General features: G+C 42.9%; 1 protein-coding gene across 2 annotated transcripts in view; it reads left to right on the top strand.

Moving 5' to 3' along the window:
* Positions 1 to 14849, top strand: part of col2a1b (collagen, type II, alpha 1b) — a 44594-nt gene that overhangs the window by 13876 nt on the left and 15869 nt on the right. For both annotated transcript variants that reach the window (XM_060069697.1, XM_060069696.1), the window contains 21 exons: positions 447 to 500; positions 1429 to 1482; positions 2244 to 2297; positions 2424 to 2477; positions 2714 to 2758; positions 3157 to 3210; positions 3597 to 3641; positions 4524 to 4577; positions 7260 to 7358; positions 7646 to 7690; positions 8059 to 8157; positions 8338 to 8391; positions 9360 to 9467; positions 9871 to 9924; positions 10839 to 10937; positions 11471 to 11524; positions 12351 to 12449; positions 12742 to 12795; positions 13395 to 13448; positions 13713 to 13766; positions 14170 to 14223. In XM_060069697.1, the coding sequence (XP_059925680.1) occupies positions 447 to 500; positions 1429 to 1482; positions 2244 to 2297; positions 2424 to 2477; positions 2714 to 2758; positions 3157 to 3210; positions 3597 to 3641; positions 4524 to 4577; positions 7260 to 7358; positions 7646 to 7690; positions 8059 to 8157; positions 8338 to 8391; positions 9360 to 9467; positions 9871 to 9924; positions 10839 to 10937; positions 11471 to 11524; positions 12351 to 12449; positions 12742 to 12795; positions 13395 to 13448; positions 13713 to 13766; positions 14170 to 14223 (1341 nt within the window). The remainder of the gene's footprint in view (positions 1 to 446; positions 501 to 1428; positions 1483 to 2243; positions 2298 to 2423; positions 2478 to 2713; positions 2759 to 3156; positions 3211 to 3596; positions 3642 to 4523; positions 4578 to 7259; positions 7359 to 7645; positions 7691 to 8058; positions 8158 to 8337; positions 8392 to 9359; positions 9468 to 9870; positions 9925 to 10838; positions 10938 to 11470; positions 11525 to 12350; positions 12450 to 12741; positions 12796 to 13394; positions 13449 to 13712; positions 13767 to 14169; positions 14224 to 14849) is intronic.

The raw sequence follows: 14849 nt of genomic DNA, 5'->3' as shown, positions 1-14849 counted from the left end.
TCAATGGAATAGTAGGTTTTTAGCTTCACTCCGGTCAAAGCTAAGTGAGAAATAGATGAGAACAGTGCAGTTTGTTAGTGGGTTTATCATGTGAGGATGTATTTTTCAAGAAAGGTTGTTTTGTATTCAGTTTGATGTTCTTAGATGTTCTTTGATTTGTGTAAAGTACAGAACCAGGGGAAACTATTTTGAATGATCTTCAATGTTGCGAAAGGTTTTCAGTGCATGTCTCTGCGACAGTAAACATTAATAATTAGAGTCCTCTGTGTAGAACAATTTCTTGAAAATAAATCCTTTTAAGATTTTTTTGCCATGGATGCTTGTATATTAAAGGGAACATACACATTGTAACCAGATGCAACTAATACTGAAATACGGCTACTAATTGTTACCCCTGTTGGTTTGGATGAGTATTTGTTTGTTGATTATTCTTGTTTTATTGGCAGGGCCCAATGGGACCCCGTGGCCCCCCTGGACTTTCTGGCAAACCTGGAGATGATGTGAGTACTTTGGTTGCAAACACAATGTCAGAAATCACCAATTATAAAAAAGAAAAGAAAAGAAAAACGTAAAAAGTACCCAGTAGTCTTAACCTGGAAAGGTAAGATCGACTCCCCAAACCAATTAGAGAAGAGGTTCCCTAATTGTTCAGAACAGAGCCATTCGCTTTCTAAAATCTAAATTGGCTCCTACAGGTATACAGTCAACTCGTAAGATATTCTCTCGGGGCATTTTCCCTCACTAATAGCAGACGGATGGCTATGCCATTGCTAACAAATTACACTAAAATAATATACCTTACCTTACCTAAAGAACCTTTAATTGACTTTCAAACAAAGGCAACTCAAACGCTTAAATCTCAGATCTTGATCTTCCACTTAAATTACCATAACTATTTGTAACCTTTTCCTATTTCGGGTTGGAGGTTGGTCTATAAATTGTCATAAAACATGACACATGATTATACTTTATTATATTCTATGCTAATTATACTAATTTTAGGTAAATTTGGTAAAATTAGGTAAATTTGTCAGGCTACAGCATATTATTGTGTTAACCATATTGAAGTGCATACTTTGATTGCATTATAATGAAAAATTGTCTATGTTTTTTCTCATGACATCGAAATGTTTTCTAAAAAAAATATGAAAATGACTTCTGCATATCTTTAACCATTTGAATATTGTTACATGAGGCCGAACTTACAATGCCTTATTACAGCCACCAGATGGTAGCAGACTTAAAGTTTCCAAATATCTCCACTAGGGGCGCAAAACCCTACATTGAAAAAAACTGTATGCAAGTTTGCGCAACGGGAATGGCTACAATACAAACTACCTACCTGACCAATAATATTTTTTTAGATACATTCTCAAAAAATGAATGATGGTGTATATATTATATTTACTCTTTGTGTTTGTGTATTAGGGTGAGGCTGGCAAACCAGGCAAATCTGGTGAGCGTGGGCCTGCTGGACCTCAGGTAAGTTTCCAGATTTGTTGGCTTTTGATTTATTATTGATTATGTATTATAATTTGTGTGTGTCGAGTGATGAACTGGATGAATGCTGAATTATGATTGGCTGGGTTGGTGTTGACTAAATAACTGAACAACTAAAAAGTAGTAGGCTAGTAGACCTAGAGATAGTGTTAGTAGTCCTAGTAGTAGTAGTAGTAGTTATCTAGATGCATCCGACTCACATTAATTATCGCTGAAGTTATATTGTTCTAACAGTAGATCATTCTCTAATAACAGCATTATCATTGATTATTTTAATTGGTGGTGCGGTGTATAGGACTCTGATTCATTGATTATGCCAATTGTATAGGATTCTATTTCATCTAACCATCAATTTTACTGTCTCTGTAAGCCAGTACTGTTATATTTTCAGACAGGAGACATACATAATACACCCCCTATGGAGATTGATCAAAGTTTAGACATCAGTCAAGAAGAGAGCAGCTGTACCAGAATTGTATTTATTTCTAATAATACATTTTTGGTGTGTGTGGTGTGTGCAGTAAAGAATAGAAGATACTGGGTCTGTAACGTGAAACCAACTGTGCTCTCACCAGGTCCCACTGTGTGAGACTTGGTGTCCCACTGGCTCACATCCTGTATTGAAAAAAAAAAGATCTTGGAGACGAGAATAATTCCATGCTTTTTATCGGTCTTCCCGATGTGTTGCTGTGACCCGGCATCATCTCTTCTCAACCTGTCGTCTGTTCTTTCCACATATAAAGGGAGCACGTGGCTTCCCTGGAACACCTGGCCTGCCCGGCATCAAGGGACACAGAGTGAGTGTTTCTGTCGCTGACGGACGTTGGAGCCGGCCCACCATCAAATAAAACTCAAGATGGTGGTTTCTGGTTTTCTTAACTCCTTGTTGTCCTAATGTGCTCTGTTTCCCCGTCCCTCTCCAGGGCTATCCAGGTCTTGATGGAGCTAAGGGAGAGCATGGCGCTGCTGGCTCTAAAGTACGTTTAAAATATAAATATAACTTATATTCTCTTTCTACAACTCTGTTGTCATTTTACCTTCAGTTAAAAGTCTATGTTGTGCTAGCTTTGTAAAAGGAAATTCTGTTATTTTTGTTTGAACATATCTATTGTGACGGCTAATGATCTTTTTACTGCTATGGTCATCATCGTACAGCATGCTATTTTCAGTGTGGTACCATCTGAGACGTTCATGAATGTCTCCCTCCTTGTAGGGCGAGTCGGGATCACCTGGTGAGAACGGCGCTCCCGGACCTATGGTGAGCAGACACACACCTCACAACACCAGCTCTCTGTTATGTAAAGCTCAACGTGTTAGCATATTAACTACATTCAAATCACCAACTATCCCATCTTTCATTCAGGATGTAAGTGTACAATTCAAGTGTACTTCTGTCAGCATATATATTAAACACATACACCATAGTAGTTGTACTATTACAAGTACTACCAATCCTATTCGTAACAGAAGTAGTGATAGTAGTAGTACTTCTAGAAGTACTACATGTGTACATCAAATGTACTAGTTCCTGTTGTATCTCTCCCCAATGTGATCCCATTTTCATTTAGAAGCACAGCATGGTTGTCTTTGTGACTTTTAAGTGTTCTGCATCAGCCTGCATCTTAACCTATTATTCCCTCCTCCTCTCATCTTCAGGGTCCCCGGGGTCTGCCTGGCGAGAGAGGTCGTCCAGGACCCTCCGGATCTGCTGTGAGTACTTGTTTAATTCAAGAGTATTTACTATAAATTGCAGTACATAGTGCTTTTGTTATCTATGTGTGTGTGTGTCTGTGCGTGTGCCTGTCTGCCTGTCTGTCTGTCTGTCTGTCTGTCTGTCTGTCTGTCTGTCTGTCTGTCTGCCTGTCTGTCTGTCTGTCTGTCTGCCTGTCTGTCTGCGTCTGTGTCCTTTTACTTTTTTGATATATATATATGACAACGTGACGTTTGTGTTCATATTTTCTCAGAATCAGTTTTGGTTGAGGCATTTCCCACTGCGTATGACCATCTAGTTGTAGGCGCCGTCTCCACACCTCATTCCAAGATATAAGATTACATTCCGCTGTCTGTGTGCTGATTTATAACCTTTCCAACACCAGGGTGCTCGTGGAAATGATGGTCTGTCCGGTCCCGCTGGTCCCCCTGTAAGTACCTTGTGCCTTTCCTTACATTTTATATGATATTCATATGTGTTCATTTCACCGATCTGGACGTAGAAATAAGAAGATTACCACTCCTCCAGCTGTAATGGCAGTATAATAAAATGTATTAGTCCTTCTCAGTTCTATTTGAATTCCATAGACCATATTGTATCCTCCTGCATCCCTTTACACATATTTATCTTTATCTAGTTTGTCCTACCCCCCTATTCCCCCGCCCCCCCTCACCTTTTGAGTATTAGCGCTTGTACATCATGAGGCACATCTCAATGACCAGCTCCATTTTGAGAGCATAGGCGCATAGGAATTGAATTGGTAATTATGGTGTTTGGTTCATTGTTCACTAATTAATTGGGAAACGATCATCATAATCATTGTCATTTTTGGGGAGACAGTGTTGTGTTTGAAACTGTTACAATGTGTCTCGTGCAGCACTACATTTTGATTAGCCCAGGTTATGGTAAATTTACGTTTATTTTGGATTTTCAAAAATACAGGCTATCGCCAACCAAAAATCCCATGATGCATTCTGATGTACAAGCCCTATTTCACAATGTTGCATGTCCTATGTGTGTATACAATGTGTATGTGTCGTATTTCACCCATTGTTGTGCTGCCCCTCTTGGCCTGGTCACCCTTGGAAAAAAAAGCGATTTTACTTCTCAATTTGTTCTCTTCCTGGATGAATAAAAGTCCAATAAAGGAAATAAAAAATGAAAAAATCTTCTAAGCCGTGGCCTCAGGCCTAGAGGGTGCTGGGAGCAGGAGTGCATGTAGCTCACCCTGGTGGCCGCCGTGGACAGCGGTAGTTAAGCTGTCAAGCTTCCCCTTTTTAACCCGACCCTGTCTTCTCTTCTGCTGCTGCAGGGCCCCGTCGGCCCCTCCGGAGCTCCTGGCTTCCCTGGATCTCCTGGCTCTAAGGTAAGACACCTCACACTCTCAGCTCATTGTCTCGCTCTCACAGTCTATCAGGGTCTCTCTCTTTCGCTCACGCTCTCTCTGTCTCAGCCTCTTTCTGGCCCTCTGCTCCCTATGGGTCCTCCTCTCTCCCACTATCGGTCTGTATTGACTATGATCTATAGAATGATGAAGTGAGGGTGAAGGAGTGAAAATGTTTCTTGATTTTGCTTGAACAGCCATCTGCCTGAATCAGAGGGAATGAAATACATCTTCAGCTCTCAGCCTCTGAGTTTGCTCTGCAGGGACATGTTACAAAATGGTTTTTCCTTTTTTTAAATCAAGTGCGTTGTAGCATGCTCTGAGTGCTCCGTCTGCGGGGTAAATTAGAAAGGGGAGTAGGCAATGGAGAATCGTTCTGTGGCTCTCTTCGCCTCTCTCTGTCTATCTCTGTTTTAATAACACTGTATCTAGTTCAGCCATATTTCACCCTTCTCATCCTCTATGTGTAACTCTGTACCGCTGCTACTCTCCCTGGTTGTTGGGTCTGATGTGATCCGTGTGTGAGCCAGACATGCCCGGTCTAGCGCCTCAGGCCTCAGCCCTGGTGGTTCTGCGCTCTTCTCGTAGCGCCCAACACTAATGACAACGGTTAAGCAATTTGATCTGGCAGTCTGACAAAATCCAGCCCGGAAGTCATTGGGCCAGACTGACATGAAGGTGCCTGTTATCGTGTGTGTGTGTGTGTGTGTGTGTGTGTGTGTGTGTGTGTGTGTGTGTGTGTGTGTGTGTGTGTGTGTGTGTGTGTGTGTGTGTGTGTGTGTGTGTGTGTGTGTGTGTGTGAGTGTGTGCTAGTGTCTGTCTATATTCATATACCATATATCGGATATTGCTCTTGCACTCACATTTTGGAGAAAATTTTCCCAACAGAGGACATTTGCTCTCTTGCCTTTAAAGCATACAACACAAAGGCTGTAGAGCAGGTAATGGATACGGTTGAATGGAGCGTTACTTTTTATTGGAAGTAGCTGTAGCCAGGGATCTGTGGACGTTTATTACAGGGAATTGATCACTACTGGAAACCAGCAGACCGGCTAAACCGTATTAAACGTGATATGGCTTACCATTCATCACAGTTCCAGAAGAGGACCGATAGCTATATTGTGGATATTGTATAAACCAGTGTTTGGCCAGGGTATAAATGCATTTGTAAAAATCGGCTTTTGAAACCTCCCTCTTACCATTCGCAAATGATGTTATCTTCTGAAGAATACATCCATAATAAAACAGAAAACACTGCTTAACTCCGCCCCTTGCATCTCCTGGTTCCCTGCCCTGGCGCTGTGCAGTCTCCACTCAGAAGACTCACTATAGCATTGTCAAACTTCTGAAACATAGATTTGTTTTGTACGGATTATTTTACCAAACATACCAGACTTTTTTTGTTACATCCCAAATAGTTTTGGGATAAATAATACAACCATACCAAAAAGTCCATGTTGTGTACCCAGTTTGAATCTGGTTTTCAACCAACCGTCACAGTCCATTATTTTCTGATCCTAAGGACTAACAAGCTAAGGTGGAGTTGAATGTTTCCAATTAAATGCTTGCTATTTGCCACACATTTGCTACACACAGACTTGATTATGTCATGTGACTGAGTCATGTCAAACACCGACGTGGCAAAGACAAACAAATGTCATTCACCCGACTGGCTGTGAGGGCTGTGACGTCAGAGGGCCGTGTGGCCGTTGGCTGACGACCACGTCCATGGGAGGCCAGAGCTCACTAGAGTCTGATGTTTTGGAGCTAGACTAGTGTGGGTCTGAAATTCCTTTTTGAGCTTGGCTCTGACCAGAGCCAAGCAAAATTTATTAAAATTTGATTTTAGATGTCATGACTGGGTAGGAAAACCACTATTTCTATTGCTTTACAACTAAATCTGTGAACTTTCACAATCACAACTTATTTTAAACAATGAAAACGTGCACAGCTGAGTTGTTTTTAAACTGTACTTTTTTTTACTTGAAATCCTGCTGACAGAAATGGAAATCTAAGATGGACATCCCACACTGTGGCTTATTACATTGAGTTTGACTCATAACAACCCTAACAGTAATGTTTGTACATTTGTTTGATTTATTTCTTTGCTATTATCGCCCCCTAAAACAATGTCTGCCTTGTTCCCGTCAATAGATGTCTTTAGCTTGGAGCATAGAGCTTCCTGTCATCCTGATTAAATCCAGTCTCGAACCCCTCTGTTGATTCTGATAGTTGAAACCCCCTCTATGCTAACAGGTTTATGATAATCATTGTTTTTCTATGCTGGCTTAGATGTGGTGTTTGCTTTAAAACGAAACAGAGCATGTCTGTTTCCCTGGTTCGAAAAAGTTCACTTCATGTGTACGTGCAGTTTGTTTATATTGCATCAAGTCAGATGTAAGACTACTTTGGAACTTAAATAGTTTGTCTATATCTATGTATGTATCTCTCATCTTATATGTATATATATTGACATATATTGACATCAATGGCTGACCACTGCTTAACATGAGAAATCAAACAAATATACCTGTAGTTTCTATCTTTTGGACTACGAATAATCTTAGTCTACATTTAAGAAGTCGGCTGTACTTCATTATTAACAATTGTCGAATCACCGTAAACACTCACTCAACGACACTCTGCTTGTTTCCTCCATCCTAGGGAGAAGCTGGCCCCACCGGAGCCCGTGGCCCGGAGGGCGCCCAGGGCCCCCGCGGAGAGTCTGGCACTCCAGGATCATCCGGCCCGTCTGGCGCAAGTGTGAGTGAAGGGACGGGATAACGATGTCTGAAAAAAGGATCCACAATTAGTGGTTCGACAAACAGTTTGGTTATCGGTAGAAGATATGCAAGGCATTATTTGGTTGCCGTTTCGCTTTTTGATAAACAATAAATAAATGATCGTTTTCTGTTATTCTTTTATTGTTTCACCGCAAGATAAGATTTCCTAATTTACTGTTACGATAGTGAATTCTTCAACTATTATTGACGAAGTAAGGCCACCCACCTTCAGTTGAGTGACTTGTTCTGTATTTTGTTTGTTTTCAGGGAAACCCCGGAACTGATGGCATCCCCGGGTCTAAAGGATCCTCTGTGAGTTCAACATGTTCTGCCAGCTATGATCTGGGATAATTCTTCCACCACCGGTATATAGCGACATCCTGTAAATGCAATATATGCTTCTGATTAAGTCACCCAGGCTCAGTCTCTTGATGACTTATGAAGGGCCGCACACAAGTATAAGCTAAACGCAATTTAAACGATGTAGCATCAACGTTGAAGCTTTCCAACACAGCTGGAAAATAATGTTGAACACATCCACCTGAACACATCCATCTTGCATAAAGGACTGAACACAGCCACTACAATTCAACACCCATCAGCTGCCTTACTTACTCCCTCTCCCTCTCTCTCTCTCTCTCTCTCTCTCTCTCTCTCTCTCCCTCTCTCTCTCTGTGTAGGGTGCTCCTGGTATTGCTGGTGCTCCTGGGTTCCCCGGACCTCGTGGGCCCCCTGGCCCTCAGGGAGCCACCGGACCACTGGGGCCCAAGGGAACGTCTGTAAGTATTCTGTGTACACGCTCACAGAGCAAAGCAGCACCTGCAACAATACCATAGCTGACCTTAGACAAAACTACCCGCATTCTCCCCTACTCCATATTTCAATAACAAATCCTATATGGTTTCTATTGATTTCCCGTTTGCTTCCGCTCCCAAAATCTCTGCTCTTACCCTCTCTAGGGCGACCCAGGTATCCCCGGCTTCAAGGGAGAGGCAGGACCCAAAGGAGAGATTGTGAGTATATCCATCTATGTGTATGTGTGGCTCAGATGCAGGCAGCCATTTGTATAGAAACACTACACGTGCCAGGCTGAAAGAGATCAGCAGATAAAAAACGTTTATTCTAAATACTCTCTGGTTGAATTGCTCCCTAAAAGGCCTACAGAGAAGTTGTTAATGTGAATGAAATTGATCTTTGCATGATCATCACAAAATAAAAGAGCTCATGTAACTCAATGACAGTTATTTTTGCAAAAACTCTTCACAGGAAATTGCATTCATTGATTATAACTCAAAGTGGCACAATGGATAAATGATCACTCTAAAAAATGAATCAAGAACCAAGCCTTTTTACCTTTTTTTTAAGCCACAATTACAATTACAATCAGTAACAGGACAGTCCTTTTTCCATCAAAAAGATAATGCGCTTTAAAATGATGCGCATCAAAAGTTAGTGCGACATATGTGATGGAAAAAGGGTTATATCGCTCTAACGCCGATTTTGTCGCACTAAGTTAATTCGCTCTGCAGAGGTGGTTTTGGGAAAGTTCTAGCGACATAAAAGTAATGGAAAACGGCTGAAGCGATATAGAATGTCGCGCATGCGCATTGTTGATGGAAAATCATCTAGCGGGCCAGAAAAATGCGCTTCAACACGGGGCATTGTGACACAATTTTAATTCGCTATAATCATTCTGTCGATGGAAAACCGTTTAGGCGCTTCTTATGTCGCTACAAATTAATTCGCTTTAAGAGTTAATTCGCTTGAAAATCTGATGGAAAAAGGACTAGGACATTGATGGAATTCTCAAAAGAAACAACAAGGCAGCTCCCTAGAGCACTCTGAATCCCAGATCACTGTGTTAGCAGGGATTCACATATGAACGAAAGTCAGCTTGAAAGGAACCCCAAAGAAACTAAAGTTTGTACATCGAGAACTAAACCTTTCTCCTGCTTATCATGGTGTCTGTCTGTTTGAACAGGGACCAGTCGGTCTCCAGGGAGCCCTTGGGCCCTCGGGAGAGGAGGGCAAGAGGGGGCCCAGAGGAGAGTCTGGCAGTGCTGGACCCCTGGGACCTCCCGGAGAGAGAGTGAGTAACCAGTAGCCCGTCACAAACCAATGGGGCGCCACGGATCACAGGTTACCTAACCCGTGCTTCTGACTGGCTCCAAAGGCAGTCATCAGAGCCAATCAGACACAGCATTTAGAATAACCTCTGGCCAATCGGAGATGATAAGTACCCGCATGAATATTGCATGTTCTGGGTGGTAGCTTCATGATTGAATCAATTATTGTTATTGTTATAAGTCGCTTTGGATAAAGCATCAGCTAAATAAATGTGTCAATAATTACTAATATTACGTTAATGCTGCTGTCCCTGTGGTTTAATCAATATATCTATCTATCTATTATGCATAATATCATCTTGGATAAAATGCAAACTATTTAAAACGATTGTGCTTATACCTGACTGTGTCTGTGTTTTCGTTTAGGGATCCCCTGGTAACCGTGGTTTCCCAGGACAGGATGGTCTGGCAGGTCCCAAGGTGAGTGTCACCATGGTTACTGCCATCTCCTAGGAAGGTTTCCTCTGTGATTTTGTGTGTCGTAGCATGTTGTAGAGATTATGCTGTGAAGCAGGAAAACAAACAGATGGAGGCATTCAGTGAACTGGATGCGTGTCTAAATGCTCACAGAGGAAATCAAGGATGAGTTTAAGTCGAATGGAGGGTAGATAAACTGCCTGTATCAGGAGGACATTATGATCTGTATGATATTCAATACTCTGTGTCTTCCTCTGGGTTGTGATAGTCACGAAGGGACTCAGATTATAACAACAATTGAATTTGCTCAGTGAACCATTTATCTCATTCAATCAAAAATACCCACACATAAAAATATATTAATGTCCAATACAAATCAGGCTATATTTGTATGAAAAGGAATATAGTGCAGTGCAGTGCAGAGGCATACAGTACAGTGCAGTAGCTTTCAGTTCAGATGTTTCGGTATTTAGAAGTAAACAGAGTTTATAGTATTGTACCAAGGCGGAAGTGTAGGATTTGTTAAATCACTAATTGACAGTAGCTGATGTAGCAGATTTTAACTCTAGTAAATATAATATTTTCTCCATTATTGATTTTTAACATGTTCTGGTAACTAAACGGTGTGCAGTTCCACCAAATTACCAACAGAGGGGGGAACTTCTACTTCCTAGTAGAAGTGTGACTTTGCAGGCCCAGTGGATATATCCAGGATACACCATCTCCACCATTTGATCTTCCATCTTCCTCCACATATAGATAGATCATGAATCAACTAATTAATGGATTGTTTTCACATCAACTTATAGAATCTTACCCTGATGAATAAATATAAATGAATATGTATGTAAATTGATCCAAACCTCAACGCGTATTATTGAGTGAGGGTCTCCTAACGCTGCTCCGTTGTACCTCAGGGGGCCCCTGGTGAGCGTGGATCCGCTGGTGCTGGTGGCCCCAAAGGAGCCAACGGTGACCCCGGCCGTCCCGGCGAGTCCGGTCTTCCTGGAGCCCGGGTGAGTCCCCCACCAGGCCCTCGGATGGCCGCCTGTTACTGGAGATACGTGGTTTCAGCACAGGAACGGTGGCAATCCAATGCTAACCCAATAAAGAGATGTCTTTTATGGATCTGATATGTCTACCATTTCGACTTTGAGCGGGAATTACACCGCTTGACATTTGTTTTGTAACGTATTAGTCGATGCACTTGAAGCCTAGGGAACCGCTTTTTAAAGGCCAGTTAGAAGCAAAACGCTGCGTGGGATGTGGTTACATTTTTTCCATGTGACGCGGGCTCGTGAAACCTGAAAGGCAATTGTTGTGCATTGCGATAATAGCTGTGACATCTTGTCATGCATATTTATGATTTGATTATTCACCATCGACCAACAGGTGCAAAGCCGTTGCTTGTTGTTATAAAAAGATCTGCCCTGTGATGTGAAAATGTAATCGTAATCGTAGCTCATGCCTCTGGGAGACTTCTGGTGACTCACCTGCTGGTTCTTTAGGTCTATGGAAGTTCTAATTCATTACATTTCCTTATTCACAGGGCCTCACTGGTCGCCCTGGTGACGCTGGTCCTCAAGGCAAAGTCGGACCCTCTGTAAGTACACAGTTACACGCCTCACTATTATCACCTCACTATAATGACATCCTAAAATATAATACCTGTATCCTTGCGTGTAATGTCTTTCGATTTGTCAAACTGATTTGTGTGTTACCTTAAGGGTACACGTTTTTAGTACAGAAAAGCCAATTCTATCATCTATCTCTCTATCTGTCATTTCTATGACTTGCGTGTCGTAGGTGAAATTGAAATGCTGTCACTGTGGGTTCCCTTCATGGCCACAGCTTTAGTGCTCTGCTTTTGTAGCGCTAGACAGCCATGCTGATACATTTTATCCTGGCCGTTTCTCATTCTACATTCAGTTCCCCTGACAGGCTCAGGGTTCTGAAGATAGACCTTTATCTATCCTCCTTTGTAAAGCCCAGTTTTCTCCCAGCTAGACACAACAGACCAATTCCATCCACACATGAATCAGTCAATTATTATCAATAGGAGTATTTTCATAATAATAAAGATAATCAATGTTTATCATTTTGGTAAAAGAACACATTTACATTAAGAATACAATAATTTATATTATTTATAAAAAAATATTCTGCTCAAATATTGACAATGTTATAAAGGACATTATTCGTAGAATAATATGAATGAATAAGTGAATGTAATACACATTTAATGAGTGGAAGCATGCTTTCGATTTTAACAATGTTATGAAGAACAAGCGGTCCTTTTTTTCTGCAATGATTTAAATCACTGTATGAGTGAATGAGTGAATGAGTGAATGAGTGAATGAGTGAGTGAATGAGTGAATGAGTGAATGAGTGAATGAGTGATTGCTCATGCGGCCTCTTCCCTCCGCCAGGGAGCGCCCGGTGAGGACGGTCGCCCCGGACCCCCAGGACCCCAGGGAGCACGTGGACAGCCCGGTGTGATGGGATTCCCCGGACCCAAGGGAGCCGGCGTACGTTTGGATTCACGGAACGCTTCAAGGCTCACTACACGCTGAACCTAAAGTGCATTCACATGGCTCCGCAAGCATACTGATCATGGTTATCACCCACCCTGGAATATGAAACAATCAATGAATTCAAAGTTATGGTGTCGATCGCAGTAGACACCCGCACCCACAGAGCCAATGGTGAGGGATGTTGCACCGATAGGGATACACATTGTATCGTTGGGATCTACATTGCAGAGACGTTTTGTCTCCATTTACCTGAATGATGAGGTTGACGTGTTTCTCTTCTCTTCAGGGTGAGCCAGGAAAGTCTGGTGAGAAGGGACTTCTCGGAGCCCCCGGTCTGAGGGTAAGTCTCCCATTTCCTCCCTTTGTATCAAAATTAAACTTAAAACCCGCATGATGTCACTTGGAGCAACCATCTATCGGTTTTGTTCAAAATGATTTGAAATGAGTAAGCTGGGTTAAAAGATTAAAGTCCATCCATCCAGAGCCGAATCGGCCTGGGATGTTTTTCTCTCTCAAAGAATCAATATGTTTGAACCTTGACGGGAAAACTATGGCTGCAATCCTCATGGCGGAAAGCATTGGGTTACAGGTTGAACCTAAGTGCCTCAACCTTTTTAACAAAACAAAACCATGCAGTAGATCTGACATCCACGCAGTGAGAAAAGGTACCATGCAGTATGAATTCTTCAACCCTGGTAGTGATAGTTCATGTTCCCTGCCGACCGATGTCCTTCCGTATCAGAGCGTTTGATCTACTCAGTGCTGAACCCCGGGGGGGGGGGGGGCGGGGGGGGGGGTGAGATTCTTAGGCCAGCAGACAGTCCCTTGAATGGGACTCCACGAACTAAGGGCCTGCTTTGCACACCTCTCTGTGTTTCCCTCCCCACTCTATCTCCCTCTACATCCTCCTCAATCCCTCGCTCTCTCTTTGTCCCTCAGGGTCTGCCCGGTAAAGACGGAGAGACTGGCGCTGCTGGACCTCCGGGCCCCGCTGTAAGTGTACCTCTCTCTCTCTGTGTCTGTCTCTCTTCTTGTCTCCCACTCCGATCTTATCCATTTCTCTAGTACATGTCAAAAGACAGCCGTCGTGGGATCCTCATTTCCCATGATGCCTTGCTGCTGCTGAAACCTGTTTCATTGACCTTAATGTCCGTGCAGTGTATCTCCAGTGGCTCACGCGTTTAAGGTGGAGACTGGTAGGCCCATCTTGTTAAAGGTTGCCATGTTGTTATATGCTGGCCATGTGTGTCTCTGCAGGGGCCCGCTGGCGAGAGAGGAGAGCAGGGTCAGCCCGGCCCCTCCGGTTTCCAGGTGAGTCCCTCCGTCTGGTTGCTGGAGGCATGTAGAAGGGGGCACATTTGTCTGAATTTGTACATAGATGCACAGGGCACGCATCCAGCCAATGTAACAACGTGCAAAAAGGATCAATTAAGCGCTGTTCGATCTTTAATTTTCACTTCATCAAGGAGAGTAACTGCTAGAAACCAACTGCTTACATTGCTTCACAAACACATGTACACTCAACTTAGTCACCTTTTGGAGTGACACTTCTGTTATCTGAAAGTTAAAAGGACACATTACATTGGTTCTCCGAAAGTTAAGATGACTCACCACCGACTATAAATTACAATCTCTAGATGTGTTCACTGTTAGTCCAGAATAAACTCAGGTTAATGATTGTTCCTAATGCTGTCTGCCTTGCCTTTCTGTTTAGGGTCTTCCTGGACCCCCAGGCCCCCCTGGTGAGGGAGGCAAGCCCGGAGACCAGGTAGGTCCTGTCTCATGACATAAGAAGCCTTGGAGATAAAAATGGAATTCATAATAAAAGCGTCCATTATGATTGGCCCAGCCCTTGAGGCCAATGGCCACTGTATTGACTAAGACCAGGACGAAATACACACAGCCTTCATTGAAATGATAACCAGCGTTTGAGGCCTCACAGGGAAAAGGCGCCTTTATAGTGCAGTTGCTACACTAAAGGCGCTGTGAGTAATGCTATCAGCTTCACTACTTCACACAGATGTGATTATGGCCACGTTTCCCCACCAGCATTTCAACGGCGCGTCGTCCCTGTCTCACTCCCGTCCTGATCGGCCCCCCCTCCCCCCCCGGCCCCCCAACACCCTAAGCTTCCTCCCATGATTTACTTATAATGCTAATTCCTATCTCTTAAACAGCTGCTTCTTTCTGAGTCCATCTCAATAAGAAATCGCTTGTGTTTCCCCCAAGCATCTCTTATACAATGCCACGATCATCTCAACATACACTCAACGTACTGATTTGATCGCTCTCTCTCTCTCTCTCTCTCTCTCTCTCTCTCTCTCTCTGTGTGTGTGTGTGTCTCTCTCTCTCTCTCTCTCTCTCTCTCTCTCTCTCTCTCTCTCTCTCTCTCTC

This window comes from Gadus macrocephalus, chromosome 13, assembly GCF_031168955.1.
Source record: "Gadus macrocephalus chromosome 13, ASM3116895v1".
NCBI lineage: Eukaryota > Metazoa > Chordata > Actinopteri > Gadiformes > Gadidae > Gadus > Gadus macrocephalus.
Note: the sequence above shows the minus strand (reverse complement) of the source record. Positions and strands in the feature narration are given on the sequence as shown.